Raw genomic sequence first — 20496 nt, 5'->3', positions numbered from 1 at the left:
TTCCGAAACGTTGAGGGGGTTTAAAGTATCAAATTTGGAATGAGAAATTTTCGTGGGCTAATATGATTTCAGAAAAAGAAAACTGTTCCACAGAAATACAACAAAAATTAGCATCAAGAAGGGGACACCGAAGGCCTTTGCCCTTCCATCTATTTTAATTGTTCAACTCTTTGACAACCCGAAAAAAGCAAAGGAGAGCTTGATCCTGGTCTAGGATGAACCACATATTATCTATAATATAAAGTAATCTCAGAGTTAAAATTTCTAGGAAGCTGCTGGACAAAATGCAGCTTAAATGTGTAAACAAGGAAACTAATTAGCAAACTAATTAACCGATCTTTTTCTCTTTTTCTTCAATAATCCTTTTTCTGCTAGTGTTTTCAATTTCTGTTTTTTCCGTTCTTTGGCTTTCTCTTCGAATCCATTGTCCATCGACTTCATTGTCGCAACTCGTCTGGCCTTGTAGACCTGCAAAAGTTTCAATGCTTAAGCAAATTGGAATGCTGTCAAGATCAGTTACCAATGTAGTCTTTGCAGAGATCTTTTCTTACCCTAGTAATATCAGAAAGAACATCTTTCTCTTTGCATTCAAATCCCTCTAGTTGTTTTCCGATAACAGCTTCTATTTCATGAACAAGATCTACATCATTCTGCAAAATTTCCCAGGTCTCCGAGGTTAAGTGAAATAAGCATGATTTAGAATTACAGACCTCATGTTCCTTAAAGCCATACAGAAACTCAAAAGTAAAAAATTCAATTTGTAGACCTCACCGAGCACTTCATGTATTGAAGGATTCATCTAAGTAATGAAGATGTACATGAAAATTACATGAAGATTTAGGCGAATGGTCAACGTCAATAGGGGTGAAGAATAATTTTAAGAAACTTGCAATATCATCTCTAAGATATGACTACTCACTTGGGTAACGAAGCTCACAGCACGCCCGCCTCTGCCTGCTCTTGAAGTACGCCCCACACGATGAACATAATCTCTCTGGTATCTAAAATGGGCTGATTGTCAGATTCATCATGAAAGATTTATAGACAAGAAAATAACATTAGAATATAACCTTGGAATATCATAATTTATGACGAGATCGACTGGCAATATCATATTAATCCCTAAGCTTTGAAAATTTATTATAAACACACCCTTTTACAATGACTAACTGGCCTGCCAAGTGGAATCACAGGTAATGAGGTAATCCCGTTGTGTGATGCGATGCGACTGCTAACTAGCCACCATGTAATCGAAAAAGAAGGTGAAAATAGAAGAGGAAGAGCACAAAAAGAGAGCGAGAGAAAGGGATTTGGTAGTCGTTAGTGAAGATGGAGTCACCATTCAAGGCGGATATAGTGAAGGGCAAAGTTGCTTTGATAACAGGGGGTGGTTCAGGAATCGGGTTTGAGATTTCTAAACAATTCGGTAAACATGGAGCCTCCATTGCAATCATGGGACGTCGCAAGCCAGTCCTTGATTCTGCTGTTTCTACTCTTCAATCTCTTGGGATTAAGGTATAATTTAATGTCTTGTCTTGAAAATTTTCTTGTCTGGGTTCTATTATAGATTATGGGTTGATTTGGCTGAGAAATTTCAGTTGAGTGCCTCTGGTTTATCATAAAATTTTCTTAACCACAGAATTATAAGCATGTTATAGTTTTTTTTCTGATTTGTTATTTGATGTGATGCAGTTTTATACATTTTATTTTCCCGTTTAGTTGATTATAGGATTCGTGATTGTGTTACTTTTGCTTTTGTTCTAGGGTAATGCTATGCGTACTAACGGATTTTACTAATCAGTGTACTAACTTAAAACATCGTACGGATACCATACGCATAGTATAGGTACTATATGTGATTTTAACAAAGGTAAGTACACTGATTAGTAAAATCCGTTAGTACGCAAAATATTATTGTAAGGTTTATATTATCATGTTTGAACTCTAACCCAAACATTGTGAGTTCAAACCACAAGCCTAACCATCTGGTTAAGCCTCATTGGTAATGAAACTTTCCTTCTTAATGTTGGCCATACTGATTTCAACTAAAACAAGAGAAATATGCTTTGTGGACCACCACGTATGTGATCTATGAGTTCGGTGATAAACAAACTTCTGACCAGCCCGATTGCATAGATGATATGGTATATAGCCATGCTTAAAAGGGTGTAATTAATGTTCTTTCAAGGTGAAGTTGAGGAAAAGTTGGTTGGACTTGGACCATTTTGGGAGCTTCATATCAGAAACAGCCACATGTTCTAAAAGCAGCAGTTATTAAAGCCCAGAAAAGAATTCCCAGCAGCGCCATCAACTTTTTCCCTTCAAAAATAAACCCTCATGATTAGTCCAGATAAATCGCTACCTATAATGGTTCCATTGTTTAAGAGAGGCAACCACATTAGAACCGGCATCTACCACTATCAATGCAATTTATTTCTAAAGTCATTTTGAATTTCTCTGGTGTACTCTTCCAGGTGAAATTTAAAACACCATACTTTGGGTAAACAAGAGTATTTTAGGTCAGCCTAATAGATTATAAAAGTGGAATCAACTCATCCACTTAGACCAGATATGTATCAACAATCTGCTCTAATCACTCTCTTTCCCCAATGTCCGCTCTCAACATTTGGTTCATTCCTAAGAACCTCAATCGAATTGGCACTCATAGCTAACTCTAGAGAATGAGGGAAGGAAGAGAGCTTTGAGCTTTGCGGTAAGCAAGGACTAGAGAAGGTTATACTTCAGGGAAGTTGAAAGTTTTCCAAAGAACTAACCATTTTCAGATTGAGTGCCTTCCTAGTTCCTGGTTTCCACAGATACAGAACAGTTACTTTTCAAAGGACTCACCGAAACCTGTCCAGTGTTAAGAACAGAGATAAAATTGGAAGTGAGAACAGGTCAGCAATGTAAGTTAAACGCAGCTAGAATTTAGAATAACTTATAACAGGTCTCACTCTCAAGCTCCTTACATGAGGCCATTGACTTTTCCGAGGATACAAGAAAGGGAGAAAAATGGAGAGAAACTCATACTGGGTTTGGCATGAAGATGAAGTTCTACTACACCCTACTTATCTTACATAAAGTATCACTCTTAACAAAGAAACAAAAGCCAGATCAATCAAGATAGTACACAAGTAGATTGGTCCCTTTACAGGGGTTAAATGAAATAACCCTGGTACCAATTATCTTACTCTTAACCAAAGACCCATAAGGCCAGAATCAAGCAAAATTAACAAGTCAAAATGCTGTAGATCACAGAAGCCCAACAAGAGAAAACTGGCTTTTGCAACACAATTCATTAATAACTTGGTCTATGAAAAAATTTACAACGGCAGAAGTAAGACTGGGCAGGGAATAAATTCAGCCAGCAGGTTTGCATCAACATGCTTGGAATGGATTGCTTCCATGCTTATGACCACTAAATCCAAATTCAAGTCATCTGCAACCTCACCAATTATAGCTGTCGGCTTGTTACCTTCCCCAAGTCTCTCTAATAATCTGAATTCCTGGAATCCACCTACAATTTATTATATTGAAAACTTATCAACATAAATGGTCAAGAGGATGAATTTCTAGAAAGTTGATAATTAGTATTTGATATACAGATTGGAAGCCTATAGTGAGAAATTTGCTCATCCCATATAAACAAACAAACCTTCTGAGAGATGCCAGCGGATGCTTGTCAATTGGCTTTCATGCTCCGGCAGTGATTCTCTCTGCTTTTCATCGATAACTGCAAAGAAAATTAAGTTCTATTTTCCCTGAAATCTCGCATTTAGAATGGTCTGTACCAGAAAACTTTGTCTCTACTGCTTAGTTCTATCACTAACATATTCTAAAATGGTATCAATAGAGTTCAGTTTACATACCCACAACAGTAATGTCAGCCCCATACTTCTTTGCTAAAGCAGCAGTAGTTGCAGCAGCCTATTAAAAATGTTACAACCATAGAATAAGATAATTGTAACCAAAGTAAGAGAATATACCATTCTATCAATAAAGCTAGAAGCTAGCAAGCCCATCCAGCTAATGAATACCACGTCAGCTAAAACTTTGCTTTACTCCTTCAGATTGGAAGAGAAACAATATTCTATAATTCCATTACAAGCACAAACTCATATGCACAGTAAATGTTTCACACAGTATTGTAAAAAATAGAAGAAAGCGCCATATTGATACTCCTAATAAACCTATGTCAATACTTGCAATATAAAAAATACGTAATATGTAACAAGGCACTTCAAATTCCTACAAATGTTCATCATTGAAAGGACAATATAATATCTCCATAAAGAAAGGTCACCTGTCTTGTTCCTTCAGAAAGATATGGATTCCGGTCTGTGATTGGCAGAAGCAGATGCTTGAAATGGGTAAATGCATCTGTACCTGAGCTGACTTCAGGTTCTGGAGACTTAGCCTCAGCTGATAGCAAGTAGACCAAGAACTCAAGTTATCGTACACAAATATAATTGTTGCATTCTTTACCCGTCAATATAACATGCAACCAAGCACAAAAAGAAATAACTGCAAATAGAATATACAATAAATAAAATAGCAAAGCAACAAATTCAATGAAAATTCAATTATTAAAGAAAATTTCCCTCCTTTTTGTAAATAAATGTCAAAAATAAGTTTCCTCATGAATATTTCTTCCAATGCAGTATCTTTGACATAAAATTAATTGGCAGTGCAAGTTAAACTCAGTTTGATTTCTCACGACAGCCAACAGAAAAGCTAACTAATGCGTGGAAATGCATTACTCTCTATCCTTCAATGCTTAAGACGCATACATGCTTGCTTCATTGTTGATAATTACCTTGCCACCACAAATAGCAAAGGTTTTTTTTTTTTTTTTTTTTTTTTTTTTTTTTTTCATGTCATATACTATAGTTAAACAATTGTGAAGCCTTCGATAATCAATATTTTTCTCAATTGTGATGGCTAAACTGCTCAACAAAATTTAGAACTTACAAGCTCAAAACTGAACTTTTCAAATGCTTCTATTCATCATTGTTAAAATTGCAAATCAAGCAATTTGTGAATTGCTCTACAAATGATCACCCCTGCCAATTACCTAGCAACATTTACAATTACAACATATTGAAAATTTTTTCAAAAGTCAATTAGACACACATGATCATTTCAACTTCATTTCATAACTCAATATCGCTTACTACGCGGCAAACGAACTAGAAACGCATGATCAAAAAAAAATTTTCATTAGCCAAAGAAATTACCTTTAGGTACGATTCTGCGAAACCTACGAATACAAAGCTTTCGAGCCTTCGATCGAAGAGAGACGAAGGAAAGTCAGAGAAACTTCGCAACGAAGAAGGAGAAGAAGTTGAAACGGCATTATTGGAGTTTTGGCGTGTTTCGAGGCTGCAGAGGGTACGGAACCAAGTAGTGAGCGAAAGCCATTGAAGTAAGCAAGCAAACGTGAACACAGTGTTTCGAGGCTGCAGAGGGACAAGAGGCGAAGATTGGGGTTGATTCCAGAACAGAAAAAAAAAAAAAATTGAAAGATGATAATCATTGCATGTAACGACGACGTCTGTTACAAACCGATGTGTTTTCTTTACTCGTGGCCACTGTCGATATTGTGCGTTGATTGCGGTTTTTGGTGGATCTCTTAATCTGACCGTTCATTATGGTAGTCCACTGGATTAAAAGTTTAGACGTCGTTTGCTACGTGTACGTTTGGCACAATTCAAAATGTTTTTTAACAGGCATTTTATTAAACACCATTTTAACTTAAATTAATTAAAGGTTATAGAGTTTGTAAATTTTAACAAATAGCCTTATTTTTATTAAGCTTAATTAAACATAATTAGGGGGTTAATTAGGATATAATAATTGTGTAATCTTTTAAAAATATATAAGTCTCAAAGAGTAAAAATCTTGCAAACAACCCCAACACCTTTTTTTCTTCCTCCCGTCATTAACGCATCTTCCCTAGTTTTGTTGTCTAAGCTTTGTCTACTATTTTCTTTCTCGCATCTTCTCTTCGTCTACATCTTCTTCTCAGTACATCTTCTTCTCCTCGCCAAATTCTTCTTTTCCTGCCTTTACCATACACCCTTCTTTTCCTCGCCATAACATTCCTTCGCAAAGATCTGTCTTTCCTATCCTAACATTTCGTCACGATGTATATCACCTTTGCATTTTATATTATTTACAAAGATTAATGATGGATTGGGTTTGGTTATGATTTGATTTAGTGGTTTACGTTCTGAGTGTGTGTGATGTAATGTAAGTTAAAAGGAGTGAGATTTGTTGATGATTCTTGCATGTGAGTGTTGGGGTGGTAGCACCGATTATAGGTGAAGTGATTGAAAATGTATTTTGGAGCTAATGGATCGCTTAAGCGATCTGGTATAAGTCTGGTATATAGCAGCAGATCGCTTAAGCGATGGTATTAGTCTAGCATATGGTAGCAGATCGCTTAAGCAATCGGGTATATGGCAGTAGATCGCTAAGCGATCAGGTTATTTATATCAGATCGCTTAAGCAATCCAGAAGCGATACACCAGATCGTTTAAGCGACTCTGCAAATGTTTTTTAAAATCTATATACCCTATATATCGGTAATAAACTTATTTAGCGATCGCTTATCAAATCTTTGATATTGTGAACGTTTGAGAAGAATTAATTCCGTAATGATTATAATATTAGTCATTTTTTATTATATTAATTATCTTTTTCAATTCAATAGAATGTGAAAAACACTTCGGTCTTTGTCGATTAAACACCGTACATAAAACTGAAAGATCTATTGATTCTATTATTTTGTTAGTTATTGCAAGAAAGTAATATATAACAAAATTATATTGATATAAAATTGAACTCTGCAAACATCTGCTATGCAATCTGTAGACCAAGACTAATAGACGAGATCGCTTAAGCGATTAAGGGTAATTTATCTTCAATATTTTTTCCATGTTTATGGACATATGTTTATTAGACGTAAAAGACTAATTTAATTAAAATATAATAACGGTCATGGTCCACTGAACGAATCGTATACCTGATAGTTTATATAGAGTAAAAACTTATACACCATATATGTTTAATATGTCGTAAATAACTAATTTAATTAAAATATAATAAGACTATGGTCCACTGAATGAATCTACACGATATGTTTAATATAGACGTAAACATTCTACATCATATATATTTAAATAGCTGTAAAAGAGGTAATTTAATTAAAATATAATAACGGTCAGGTCACTGCATGAAATCGTACACCTGATATGTTTAATATAGACGTAAACATTCTACACCATATATGTTTAATATAGTCTAAAATAACTAATTTAATTAAAATATAATAACGGTCCATGGTCCACTGAACGAATCGTATACCTGATGGTTTTAATATAGAGTAAACATTCTAACACCAATATGTTTAATAGCCGCAAAGAACTAATTTAATTAAAATATATAACAATCATGATCCACTAAACGAATCGTACACCTAATGTTATATAGACGTAAACATTCTACACCATATAGTTTATATAGCCGTAAAGAAATAATTTAATTAAATAGGTCTATTGAACAATGTAACCTATATGTTTAATATAGATGTAAACATTCTACATCATAATGTTTAATATAGCCATAAAAGAACTTATGTAAAAAATATAATAACGGTCATGGTCCACTGAACGAATCGTGCACCTGATATGTTTAATATAGACGTAACAACATTCACAACCATATATGGTTAAATAGCACATAAAAGAATTATTTAATTAAAAATATAAAACGGTCATGGTCCACTGAACGAATCGTACACCTGATATGTTTAATATAGACGTAAACATTCTACACCATATATGTTTAATAAGCATAAAAGAATTAATTAATAAAAATAATAACGGTAATCCACTAAACGAATCGTATACCTGATGTGTTTAATATAGACGTAAACATTCTCACCATATATGTATATAGCCGTAAAAGAACTAATTTAATTAAAATATAATAACAGTCATGATCCACTAAACGATCGTCACACCTGATATGTTTAATAGACGTAAAACATTCTACACCATATATGTTTAATATAGCTGTAAAAAACTAATTTAATTAAAATATATAACGGTCCATGATCCACTAAACGAATCGTCACCTGATATGTTTATATAGACGTAAACATTGCCAATATGGTTAATATAGCGTAAAAAAAATAATTAATTAATAGGTCTATTGAAACATCGTACACCTGATATTTTAATATAGATGTAAACATTCTCACCGTATATGTTTAAATAGCCAGTAAAAGAACTAATTTAATTAAAATATAATAACGGTCATGGTCCACTGAACGATCGTACACCTATATGTTTAATATAGAGCTTAAACATTCTACACTATATATGTTTAATATAGCCGTAAAGAACTATTTAATTAAAATATAATAATGGTCATGGTCCCTGAACGATCGTACACCTGATATGTTTAATAGAGACGTAAACATTCCACACCATATATGGGTTATAGCCCATAAAAAATTAATTTAATTAAATATAATAATAGTCATGGTCCACTGAACGAATCGTACACCTGATATGTTTAATATAGACGTAAACATTCTACACCATATATGTTTAATATAGCCGTAAAAGAACTAATTTAATTAAAATATAATAATGGTCATGGTCCACTGAATAAATCATACACCTTATATGTCTAAGATAGCGTTAATCGCTTAACCAATCTAGTGAAATACAATAAAAATAATCCAAATACGCTAGATCGCTTAAGAGATTTCATTTCTCGCTTAAGCGATCCTGTGTATTTAGACTTAGTCGCTTAAGAGATCTGGTTGTATTTATGTTATCGCTTAAGTGATTATATGTTTTTACACTTAGTCGCTTAAGCGATCACGAACAAGACAGAATCAATAAGTACTCAGACGCACGATCGCTTAAGCAATTTATTCTATCGCTTAAGCAATCTTTTGCTTTTAACCTTGGTCGCTTAAGCGATTACAAATCGCTTAAACGATCATGTCCGAGGCAGAATAAACTTTTGCCTAAACGCACAATCGCTTAAGCGATTCTTCGCTTTTACTATTGGTCGCTTAAGCGATCATGCACAAGATAATAAATAAGTGCCCAGACACAGGATCGCTTAAGCGATTCTTCGCTTTTACTGTAGATCGCTTAAGCGATCATGAACAAGACAATAAATAAGTGCCCAGATGCATGATCGCTTAAGCGATCCTTTGCTTTTAACGTTGGTCGCTTTAAACGATTTATAATCGCTTAAGCGATCATGTCCGAGGCAGAATCAACTTCCGCCCAGATGCACGATCGCTTATACCAGATCGCTTAAGCGATCTTCTGTCATATACTAGATCGCTTAAGCGATCTTTTGCTTTTACTCTTGGTCGCTTAAGCGATCATGTCCGACGCTTGGAATTTGCGTCGGCATCCTCCTCTTCAGTTTCAATTTCAACTCTTGTCCTCCCTTGTTCCGCCAGTAGAATGTCTTTCATCGATGCCGTCTCCTCTTCTGGTGGAGCAACTTCAGTCATCTGAAGTTGCTCCACCACAACTTCTTCTTCTCCATTTTTCGTAGACCCAGTGGTGCCTACAATTTGGGGAGTAAGATGAGTTTTTTTTCTGTTTCTTTAAGGATCTCAACCATTATAACTTAATTGGGAATGACAAGGAATGACAAAAATGTAAAGAGCAAAGAAATTGAGAAATTGTAGAAAATTGGAAGAAAAAACGAGAGAGAGAAAGGTGTTTGAATCCTGTTGTGAGAAAGAGAAGCTGAGAGAAATGTGTTTTACCTTTCAAATTTTAAATCAACTTCTCTTTATTATACTCTAACCTACAAATGTTTAAATCTTTTCATCTTAATCCCTTCTACAGTTCTACTGCTTTAATTACACTTAAGGGTGTCACGTCATATTTTTTAACAAAAAAAAAATAAAAAATAAAAAAGATTTTCATTATTTTGTTAAATGGAAACTTGGAATGACCACGCAGCTAAATTTTCTCTCATCATATACACCTAATTTAAAAAAGAACCAAAAACAAAACGACGCCCTTTTGTGCTGCTTACTTTCTGACTGGCATTTTTGCTTGGCGCCTCCTGTAGCAGTGGTTTGCCACCGGGATGAATAAGTTTGACGCAGTTCCTTCCGAGGAGGAAGGGGTTTACGTTCTTGAGTTGTGTTTGTGTAATGTAAGTTAAAAGGAGTGAGATTTGTTGATGTTTCTTGCATTGTGCGTAGTTGGGGGTGGTAGCACCGATTATAGGTGAAGATGATTGAAATGTATTTGGAGCTAATGGATCGCTTAACGATCTGGTAAGTCGGTATAGCAGCAGATCGCTTAAGCGATCTGGTATTAGTCTAGTAGGTAGCAGATCGATTAGCAATGGGTATATGGCAGTAGATCGCTTGCGTCGCTTATTTATATGCGCTTAGAGCATCCGTAAGCGCATCACCAGATCGTTTAAGCGACTCTGCAAATGTTTTTAAAAATCTATCTAACCCTTAATATATCGTTAATAACTTATTAGCGATCGCTTATCCTCTTTTGAACTCATTGTGAACTTTGAGTAGAAATTATATTCCGTAATGTTATATTTATATTTTTTATTTTATTATTTTTTAATTCAATAGATGTGAAAAGACACTTCGGTTCTTTGTCGATTAACACAAGTACCATAAAAGTGAAAGATATGTTATTACTTTATTTTTGTAGTTATTGGCAAGAAAGACTATATCTATCTTGTTTTGAACTCTGCCCCCATCTGCTAGCTGACTCTGTAGACATGACCCCTACTAGACGCGCATCGCGTCAGTGCACGATTCAGCGTACATTTACCTTCCCTCTTTCTTTTTCCCATGTTCTGGAGCATCGTTAATCTCGCCTCCTAAGCACCCTACTTGATATTCCCCTTCATAGCCGGCTATTGTCCAGCTGAACCGATGTCTTCCCTCCCCCCGCCCCTCCCCCCCCCCCCCCCCTCCCCCCCCCCCCCCCCCCCCCCCCCCCCCCCCACTGAATGTTTCATACGCGAGCTCCCCATTTAACCCCCTTATACTGTTATAGACGTCGTCACACTCACTCCCTTTCCTTACACTTCCTAGAGACTCTGGTCCCCTGCATGCACTCTCCCCCGCTAGTTTCCTCTCGCGTACACCTTCTCCCTCCTCCTTTTAATACGCTGTCCCGAGGTCCTTTCCCCCATATCCTCCGGTCATATGGTCGCTGCCTGCCTCGATTACCGCTCATGGTTTCCTATGCCGTCCCCACTTTCCACTCTTCTGTTTTCTCTAGTACCTCCCCTCCCTCCTTTACTTGATCACCCAGTCTCGCACGGTCCATGACCCGCATGCCACTAACGCCTGTTATCTCCCTAGTGTGTCCTATCGCTCGTACACCTCTCCGCCATACTCTGTTAATCTCGCGCGCCCAGCCCTCTTCCTTCCACTCTCACCCCATCATGCTCCGCTCCCGCACTCGTCCGCTAATCTGTTTGATCTCGACGTACACCTCTCCAGCTTGGTCCTCTCGCCCCGGTCCCCGCCTCCTCGCTTCACCGGTCCTCTGGCACCCCTCGTCCCCCCTACTCTGTTTCTACTAGCGTCCCCCTTAGTTCCTCATCTCTGTCTTGCCTCCGCCCTTCCCCGCCCTTCTTTCACCTTCCGCCTATCTCTCCACCGGTCCTGGTCCCCTGACCGCCTCGGCCCTGCTCTGTTTACTCTAGACGTAAACCTTCCCCACTCTCTTGGTTCCTATCGCCATTCACAGCCTCTTTCCTTCACCATTCACGTCACCCGGTCTGGTCCCTTGCACGAATCGTCCCCCCTATGCTCTGTTAATCTCGCCGTACCCATTACTTGCACTATATCTGTTCTCTACCCCTCCCAGCATTACTTTACTTAATTAATCTAATCGACAGGTCATCCTCCTACTCACGCAGCGTCTCCTGCATGGGTTTCGTCTCGCGTGTCCCCATTTCCCCCCGCCTCCTGTTTCCCTCTCGCGTCCACGCCCTACCTTCCTTCCCATATCCTACCGCGTCCGCTCCCCTCCCCGCTCGTTCCCGGCCTGTTATATAGCGTCCCCTTTCCCCCATCTATGTTTTCCTATAGCTGTCCACGCCCTCCGTCCTTCCCCTCTCATCACGGTCTGCTCCCCCTCCCCGCAGTCGCCCCCCTGCTTGTCTGCCTCTCGCCGTACCACCTTCTGCCTCTCTGTGTGTCCTTCTGCCGTCCCCAACTCCTTTCCTTCCCTCGGTCCTTGCCCAACTCGTCCACCCCCGCTCTGTATTCCTTGCTCGCTGTCCCCTTCTCACCCGTCTTGTTTCCTTCTCGCCCTTCACCACGCACTCCTTTCCTTCGTATCCTCCCGGTCCTGGTCCCCTGCAACGCTGTACACCTCCGATATGTTTATATGGCCTACCCATCTACACATATACTGTTTACTCCGAGCCGTAAAAGAACTCCTTTAGATTCTCACACTACTATGGTCATGTCCACCTGCACGCCTCGTACCCCTGATGGTACTCTAGACGTCCCACCCTTCCCCCCCTATAGGGTTAATCATCGCCTACACGCAAATAATTTCTTCAACTTAAGGTCCTAGTCAGTGGTCATGATCCGACTCGAAGATGATTGTTTAATATAATGGTCCCGATCTCTTACCCTATATGTTTAATCTCGCGTAACAAAAACCAAAACAGAACGCCTGATTTATTACAATATACTACATATACTATAGTTAAACAATTGTGAAGCCTTCGATAATCAATATTTTTCTCAATTGTGATGGCTAAACTGCTCAACAAAAATTTTTAGAACTTACAAGCTCAAAACTGAACTTTTCACAATGCTTCTATTTCATCATTGTTACAAATTGCAAAATCAAGCAATTTGTGAATTGCTCTACATAATGATCACTCACCTGCCAATTACCTAGCAACATTTACAATTACAACATATTGAAAATTTGTTTCAAAAGTCAATTCAAGACTACACATGATCATTTCAACTTCATTTTCATAAGCTTCCAATATCACTTACTACGCGGCAAATGAACTAGAAAACGCATGATCAAGAAAAGAAATTTTCATTAGCCAAAGAAATTACCTTTAGGTACGATTCTGCGAAACCTACGAATACAAAGCTTTCGAGCCTTCGATCGAAGAGTAGACGAAGCGAAAGTCAGAGAAAACTTCGCAACAGAAGAAGGAGAAGAAGTTGAAAACGGCATTATTGGAGTTTTGGCGTGTTTCGAGGCTGCAGAGGGTACGGAAACCAAGTAGTGAGCGAAAGCCATTGAAGTAAGCAAGCAAACAGTGAACACAGTGTTTCGAGGCTGCAGAGGGAACAAAGAAGGCGAAGATTGGGGTTGATTCCAGAACAGAAAAAAAAAATTGAAAGATGATAATCATTGCATGTAACGACGACGTCTGTTACAAACCGATGTGTTTTCTTTACTCGTGGGCCACTGTCGATTATTGTGCGTTGATTGCGGTTTTTGTGTGGATCTCTTAATCTTGACCGTTCATTATGGTAGTCCACTGGATTAAAAGTTTAGACGTCGTTTGCTACGTGTACGTTTGGCACAATTTCAAAATGTTTTAACAGGCATTTTATTAAAACACCATTTTAACTTAAAATTTAATTAAAAGGTTATAGAGTTTGTAAATTTTAACTAAATAGCCTTATTTTTTATTAAGCTTAATTAAACATAATTAGGGGGTTAATTAGGATTAATAAATAATTGTGTAATCTTTTAAAAATTATATAAGTCTCCAAAGAGTAAAAAATCTTGCAAACAAACCCAAACACCTTCTTTTTCTTCCTCCCGTCATTAACGCATCCTTCCCCTAGTTTTTGTTGCTTCTAAGCTTTGTCTACATCTTCTTCTTTCTCTGCATCTTCTTCTTCGTCTACATCTTCTTCTTCAAGTACATCTTCTTTTTCCTCCGCCATTAATACTTTCTTCTTCCTCTACCATTAACACCTTCTTCTTCCTCCGCCATTAACATCCTCTTCGCCAAAGATCTGTCTCTTCCTACTCCTAACATTTCGTCCAAGGATGTATATCACCTCTTTGCATTTTATATTTCTATTTACAAAGATTTAATGATGGATTGGGTTTGGGTTATGATTTTGATTTTTTCGTGTGGTTTAAGTTCTTGAGTGTGTTGATAATGTAGTAAAAGGAGTGAGATTTGTTGATGATTTTTTGCATTGTGCGTAGTTGGGGGTGGTAGCACCGATTATAGGTGAAGATGATTGAAAATGTATTTTGGAGCTAATGGATCGCTTAAGCGATCTGGTATAAGCTGGTATATAGCAGCAGATCGCTTAAGCGATTGGTATTAGTCTAGCAATATGGTAGCAGATCGCTAAGCAATCGGGTATATGGCAGTAGATCGCGTAAGCGTACAGGCTTATTTATATCAGTCGCTTAAGCAACCAGTAAGCGATACACCAGAGGTTTAAGCGACTCTGCAAATGTTTTTTAAAATCTATCTAACCCTTAATATATCGGTATAACTTATTAGCGATCGTTATCAAATCTTTTGATATTGTGAACGTTTGAGTAAGAAATTAATTCCGTAATGTTTATTTAATATCCATTTTATTAATTATAATTATCTTTTTCAATTCAATAGAATGTGAAAAAGAACACTCGGTCTTTGTGATTAACACGTACATAAAACTGAAAGATCTATGTGTATTCTATATTTTTGTTAGTTATTGGCAAGAAAGTAATATATAAAAAATATAATATTGATATAAAATTGAACTCTGCAACCCTTGCTATGCACTCTGTAGACCAAGACTAAATAGACGAGATCGCTAAGCGATAAGGGTAATTACTTCAATATTCTTTTCCATGTTTATGGACATATGTTTAATTAGAGGAAAAGAACTAATTTAATTAAAAATAATACGGTCATGGTCCACTGAACGAATCGTATACCTGATATGTTTATATAGACGTAAACATTATACACATATAGTTTAATATAGTCTAAATAACTAATTTAATTAAAATATAATAACGACTATGCGCACTGAATGAATCATACACCCGATATGTTTAATATAGACGTAAACATATCTAAATCATATATATTTAATATAGTGTAAAAGAGGTAATTTAATTAAATAAATAACGGTCATGGTCCACTGAATGAATCGTACACCTGATATGTTAATGACGTAAACATTCTACACATATATGTTTAATATAGTCTAAAATAACAATTTAATTAAAATATAATAACGGTCCATGGTCACTGAACGATGTATACTGATGTGTTTAATATAGACGTAAACATTCTACCCATATATGTTAATAGCCGCAAAAGAAATATTTAATTAAATATAATAACAATCATGATCCATAAACGAATCGTGACACATAATATGTTAATATAGACGTAAACATTCTACACCATATAGTTTAATATAGCGCGTAAAAGAATAATTTAATTAAATAGGTCTATTGAACAAACGTACACTAATATGTTTAATATAGATGTAAACATTCTACATCATATATGTGTAATATAGCCAATAAAAGAACTTATTAATTTAAAATATAATAACGGTCATGGTCCACTGAACGAATCGTGCACCTGATATGTTTAATATAGACGTAAACATTCCACACCATATATGTTGATATAGCCATAATAAAAGATTAATTTAATTAAAAATATAATAACGGTCATGGTCCACTGAACGATCGAGACACCGATAGTTTAATATGACGTAAACATATCTACACATATGTTTAATATAGCATAAAAGAATTAATTAATTAAATATAATAACGGTCTAATCCACTAAACGAATCGTATACCTGATGGTTAATATGACGTAAACATTCACACCATATATGTTTAATTAGCCGTAAAAGAACTAATTTAATTAAAAATATATAACAGTCATATCCACTAAACGAATCGTACACTGATGTTTAATATAGACGTAAACATTCTACACCATTATGTTAATATAGCTGTAAAAAACTAATTTAATTAAAATATAAAACGGTCATGATCCACTAAACGAATCGTACACCTGATTAGTTTAATATAGACGTAAACATTCTGCACTTATGTGTTTAATATAGCCGTAAAAAAAATAATTTAATTAAATAGGTCTATTGAACAAATCGTACACCTGATATTTTTAATATAGATGTAAACATTCTCACCGTATATGTTTAATATAGCCATAAAAGAACTAATTTAATTAAAATAAATAAAGTCATGGTCCACTGAACGATCGGACACTAATATGTTTAATATAGACTTAAACATTCTACACTATATAGTTTAATATAACCGTTAAAAGAACTTAATTAAAAAAATATAATAAGGTGCGGTCCACTGAACGAATGTACACCTGATATGTTTAATATAGACGTAAACATTCCACCCATATATGGTTAATATAGCCATAAAAGAATAATTAATTAAATATAATAATAGTCATGGTCACTGAACGAACGTATATAGATAGGTTTATATAAATGTAAATATTCTATACCATATATGTTTAATATAGCCGAAAAGAACTAATTTAATTAAAATATATAATGGGGCATGGTCCACTGAATAAATCATACACCTTATATGTCTAGATAGCGTTAATCGCTTAACCAATCTAGTGAAATACATATAAAAATAATCCAATACGCTAGATCGCTTAAGGATTTCTTTCTCGCTTAAGCGATCCTGTGTATTTAGACTTAGTCGCTTAAGAGATCGGTTGTATTTATGTTATCGCCTAAGTGATTATATGTTTTTAACTTAGTCGCTTAAGCGATCACGAACAAGACAGAATCAATAAGTACTAGACGCACGATCGCTTAGCAATATTCTATCGCTTAAGCATCTTTTGCTTTTAACCTTGCGGTAAGCGATAACAAATCGCTTAAACGATCATGTCGAGGCAGAATAAACTTTTGCCTTAAACGCACAATCGCTTAAGCGATTCTTGCTTTTACTATTGGTCGCTTAAGCGATCATGCACAAGATAATAAATAAGTGCCCAGACACAGGATCGCTTAAGCGTCTTCGCTTTTACTGTAGATCGCTTAAGCGATCATGAAAAAGACAATAAATAAGTGCCCAGATGCATGATCGCTAAGCGATCCTTGCTTTTAACGTTGGTCGCTTTAAACGATTTTAATCGCTTAAGCGATCATGTCCGAGGCAGAATCAACTTCCGCCAGATGCACGATCGTTATCCAGATCGCTTAAGCGATCTTGTCATATACTAGATCGCTTAAGCGATTTTGCTTTTACTCTTGGTCGCTTAAGCGATCATGTGACGCTTGAATTTGCGTCGGCATCCTCCTCTTCAGTTTCAATTTCAACTCTTGTCCTCCCTGTTCCGCCAGTAGAATGTCTTTCATCGATGCCGTCTCCTCTCTGGTGGAGCAACTCAGTCATTGAAGTGCTCCACCACAACTTCTTCTCTTCATTTCGTGACCCAGTGGTGTACAATGGGGAGTAAGATGATTTTTTTTCGTTTCTTTAAGGATCTCAACCATTATAAATTAATTGGGAATGACAAGAATGACAAAAATGTAAAGAGCAAAGAAATTGAGAATTGTAGAAAATTGGAAGAAAAAACGAGAGAGAGAAAGGTGTTTGAATCTGTTGTGAGAAAGAGAAGCTGAGAGAAAGTGTTTTTCCTTTCAAATTTTAAATCAACTTCTCTTATTTATACTCTAACCTACAAATGTTTAAATCTTTTCATCTTAATCCCTTCTACAGTTCTACTGCTTTAATTACACTTAAGGGTGTCACGTCATATTTTTAACAAAAAAAAAATAAAAAATAAAAAAGATTTTCATTATTAAATGGAATGGAATGACGCAGCTAATTTCTCTCATCATATACACCTAATTTAAAAAGAACCAAAAACAAAACGACGCCCTTTTGTGCTGCTTACTTTCTGACTGGCCATTTTTGCTTGGCGCCTCCTGTAGCAGTGGTTTGCCACCGGGATGAATAAGTTTGACGCAGTTCCTTCCGAGGAGGAAGTCGATGACGAAAATTCTGATAAGTGTATGTCAACGATATCTCGGCATTTTTTCGGCAATGAATTAGATAAACCTTCCTTCTCCATCTCCATTCTTGAGGTACTCTGTTTAATAAAACTCTGAAAAAATAAAAATAAGTATAAATATGAATTGTAACATCGGTTTTTTTCTCTTTGGAATTGTTGATAATGCTGATCCAGAATATGAAAGAAGAGTATGGGCTATTCGTGTGGCCTTGTAGCATCATCCTGGCGGAGTATGTTTGGCAGCAGAGATTCCGCTTTTCCGGGGTTAGCGTAGTCGAGGTATTTGCAATTCCTGTTCTCATTCAGCTCCCGTTTTGTGTTCTTAGTGTTGATTTCTTACGTGATTGTGAGTTTTGCAGCTTGGTGCAGGAACTTCACTGCCTGGATTGGTTGCGGCAAAAGTGGGTTCAGATGTAACTCTTACTGATGATTCAGATAGAATTGAGGTAGCTGTGTTTTAGATTAACTGTTCAGTTTTACGTTGCTACTCGGTCAAGTCAATTTAAATTCAAATGTTAGTCGATTCTTGAAATTTTTGAAGTAGAAGCTTCTGGTTTGCATATGGGATTTTTAAACCTCGTTTTTTTTTAAAAAGGAAAAAAGTATACACACAGAGTGTGTTATTATAATAAAATTCATCAGACATGTTGCAGTTAATTTGTGAAGTGTGTTTTTACTTGTTCTTGCAGTAAGTAGAATTTATTTTTGTGTGCAGGTGTTGGAGAATATGAAAAGTGTGTGTGAATTGAATAAACTGAAGTGTAAAGTAAACTATCAGAATTTATCTTCTCTGCTTTGCATATTTACTCTGAGAGCTTACATTTTGTTGGTAAAAATGAAAAAAATAAAATAAAATAAGGTTTTTAGTGTGAGCTGATATGCACCACAATACCCTTATGAGTTCTTTTAAAGGAGACTTAGTTCTATGCTGTAGGTAATGGGACTCACATGGGGAGTTTGGGATGCATCTGTCTTCAATTTACATCCGAAAATTATTCTTGGGGCTGATGTTTTTTATGATACAAGTGGTAAAACTGTTTGCTTTGGAAGCCTTGATTCGTTTGTATTTGTTTATATTTAATTGGCTTGAACTGAAATGTTGTTTCTGTTACTGTTGGTAAGCCTTTGATGATCTCTTTGCCACCGTGACATTTCTGCTCAAAAATTCTCCAGGGTCAGTCTTCATAACAACTTATCATAATAGAAGGTATTCTTATTTTGTCTGTCTGTCTCAGGTTCTGATAAAAATTTTCCATCGTAAGAACTGCACCTTATGATGGTTTTTCTATTTTCATGCCTTTTTTTACCTAATTCTTTTGTTGCTAGTAATGTGCAGCGGTCATCATCTTATTGAGTTCTTGATGGTCAAATGGGGATTAAAGTGTGTGAAACTTCTTGATGGCTTTTCATTCTTGCCACCAGACAAGGCTTCAGGGCTAAGTGGCAACATCCAATTGGCAGAAATTGTATTGAGTGGTGAACTAACTGAGGTAACTGCTTGCCAATGCCTTTGGTTTAGCATCTCTTGGTCTGCAGTGCTGCATCTCTGATTTATGCTTGCTTTTGACTAATGCAGGAAACTTCATTCTCCGTGGTGAGGTGATTAATATAATCCAAATCAGTATAATGACTAATGTTTATGGACTTGTGCTACTCGTCATTAATGTCAAGGAATGTGATTTTTGAATGAAAATTCCTTTCTGAGGATATTGTCTTCCCGAAAACACTCTGTAGACAATTTGAGGACATATGATAGATGTCAGTTCAAGTTTGTTATTGATCAGAAAATGACTTCCTAGCTAGTCCACCGCAGGCATGGGAGATTTTGTGTATACTTGCAATTTTGGTTATCTCTTGTACTATTTATTCTGCTTTACTGATGGAACATTATTTTTGTCTCGGATTTGATTTAATGCTTTCTGAACAGTTGTTTAGTACTCTGTCAGTCAACATGGTAGTGTTCCTGATATTAATTTGGTATCTGACTGGATGGGTCAGATCTCCTACATGTGAATAGAGCCAGGGTATGGCTGTGTTGAGTTTTTTGCCCACTGTAAGGTTGAGGACGAAATTATGTTATTGTATGCATGAATAGAAGGATTTTGTCTTGTACTATAAATGTTTTAACGTTGCCTTTACCTATTTCAGAAATTGATGCAATTCTTTCATATCCTCTTTCTCTCTCTGGTAGGTTCTGCACTTGACATCACTCTGAGAAGCTGGCTTTCCTGCTCTTTACTGGTTTGTCTCCCTTAATTTCTCAAGACATAGGAAGCAAGATTTGCAAAGTTTGAAATACTTACCTGAAGTTTTTATTTCAGCTAAGAGTTGTCAATTGAATACAGCTAGCATTCTTTTAATGATTACTCGTGAAACTTTTGGAGAACCAAATCATATCTTGGATGACATTG

At 36.3% G+C, this 20496-nt stretch overlaps 3 protein-coding genes across 5 annotated transcripts; 1 reads left to right on the top strand and 2 right to left on the bottom strand.

Moving 5' to 3' along the window:
• Window positions 1-71: 71 nt before the first annotated feature.
• On the bottom strand, window positions 72-793 carry LOC116120846 (DEAD-box ATP-dependent RNA helicase 36-like). Its single transcript, XM_031406816.1, has 3 exons — window positions 772-793; window positions 552-650; window positions 72-468 (listed from the first exon to the last, which is right to left on the bottom strand). The coding sequence occupies exons 1-3, from the start codon at window positions 781-783 to the stop codon at window positions 325-327; spliced, it is 255 nt and encodes an 84-aa protein (XP_031262676.1). The 5' UTR covers window positions 784-793; the 3' UTR covers window positions 72-324.
• Window positions 794-3091: 2298 nt separating this feature from the next.
• On the bottom strand, window positions 3092-13417 carry LOC116120844. The gene is made up of 5 exons (XM_031406815.1): window positions 13127-13417; window positions 4304-4422; window positions 3870-3927; window positions 3656-3733; window positions 3092-3517 (listed from the first exon to the last, which is right to left on the bottom strand). The coding sequence occupies exons 1-5, from the start codon at window positions 13314-13316 to the stop codon at window positions 3324-3326; spliced, it is 639 nt and encodes a 212-aa protein (XP_031262675.1). The 5' UTR covers window positions 13317-13417; the 3' UTR covers window positions 3092-3323.
• Window positions 10043-20490, top strand: LOC116120843 (methyltransferase-like protein 23). Of its 3 annotated transcripts, XM_031406813.1 has the most exons (9): window positions 10043-10170; window positions 18054-18158; window positions 18260-18364; window positions 18445-18531; window positions 18801-18851; window positions 19020-19113; window positions 19208-19292; window positions 19422-19575; window positions 20277-20490. In XM_031406813.1, exons 1-9 carry the CDS (start codon window positions 10141-10143, stop codon window positions 20298-20300), a joined length of 735 nt encoding a protein of 244 aa, XP_031262673.1. In that variant the 5' UTR covers window positions 10043-10140; the 3' UTR covers window positions 20301-20490. The 3 variants fall into 3 exon arrangements, with proteins under 3 accessions (XP_031262673.1, XP_031262672.1, XP_031262674.1); XM_031406812.1 differs by lacking the exon at window positions 10043-10170 and having other exon boundaries at window positions 17987-18158; XM_031406814.1 differs by lacking the exons at window positions 10043-10170; window positions 18801-18851 and having other exon boundaries at window positions 17987-18158.
• The last annotated feature ends 6 nt before the right edge of the window (window positions 20491-20496 follow it).

Source organism: Pistacia vera, unplaced genomic scaffold (genome assembly GCF_008641045.1).
Source record: "Pistacia vera cultivar Batoury unplaced genomic scaffold, PisVer_v2 Contig949, whole genome shotgun sequence".
In the NCBI taxonomy this organism is placed as follows: domain Eukaryota; kingdom Viridiplantae; phylum Streptophyta; class Magnoliopsida; order Sapindales; family Anacardiaceae; genus Pistacia; species Pistacia vera.
The sequence above is the reverse complement of the archived record's forward strand: the minus strand, read 5'-3'. Positions and strand labels throughout refer to the sequence as shown.

Coding starts and splice junctions, on each gene's coding strand:
- LOC116120846 (XM_031406816.1), bottom strand. Junction 469..551: donor TTCTTTCTGATATTACTAGG/GTAAGAAAAGAT, acceptor AAACTTTTGCAG/GTCTACAAGGCCAGACGAGT.
- LOC116120843 (XM_031406813.1), top strand. CDS start 10,141: ATGAATAAGTTTGACGCAGTTCCTTCCGAG. Junction 18,365..18,444: donor CCGGGGTTAGCGTAGTCGAG/GTATTTGCAATT, acceptor TGAGTTTTGCAG/CTTGGTGCAGGAACTTCACT. Junction 18,852..19,019: donor TGAATAAACTGAAGTGTAAA/GTAAACTATCAG, acceptor TCTATGCTGTAG/GTAATGGGACTCACATGGGG.
- LOC116120844 (XM_031406815.1), bottom strand. CDS start 13,316: ATGGCTTTCGCTCACTACTTGGTTTCCGTACCCTCTGCAGCCTCGAAA. Junction 4,423..13,126: donor TCGCAGAATCGTACCTAAAG/GTAATTTCTTTG, acceptor ACTTGCTATCAG/CTGAGGCTAAGTCTCCAGAA. Junction 3,734..3,869: donor GGCTGACATTACTGTTGTGG/GTATGTAAACTG, acceptor TTTTCTTTGCAG/TTATCGATGAAAAGCAGAGA.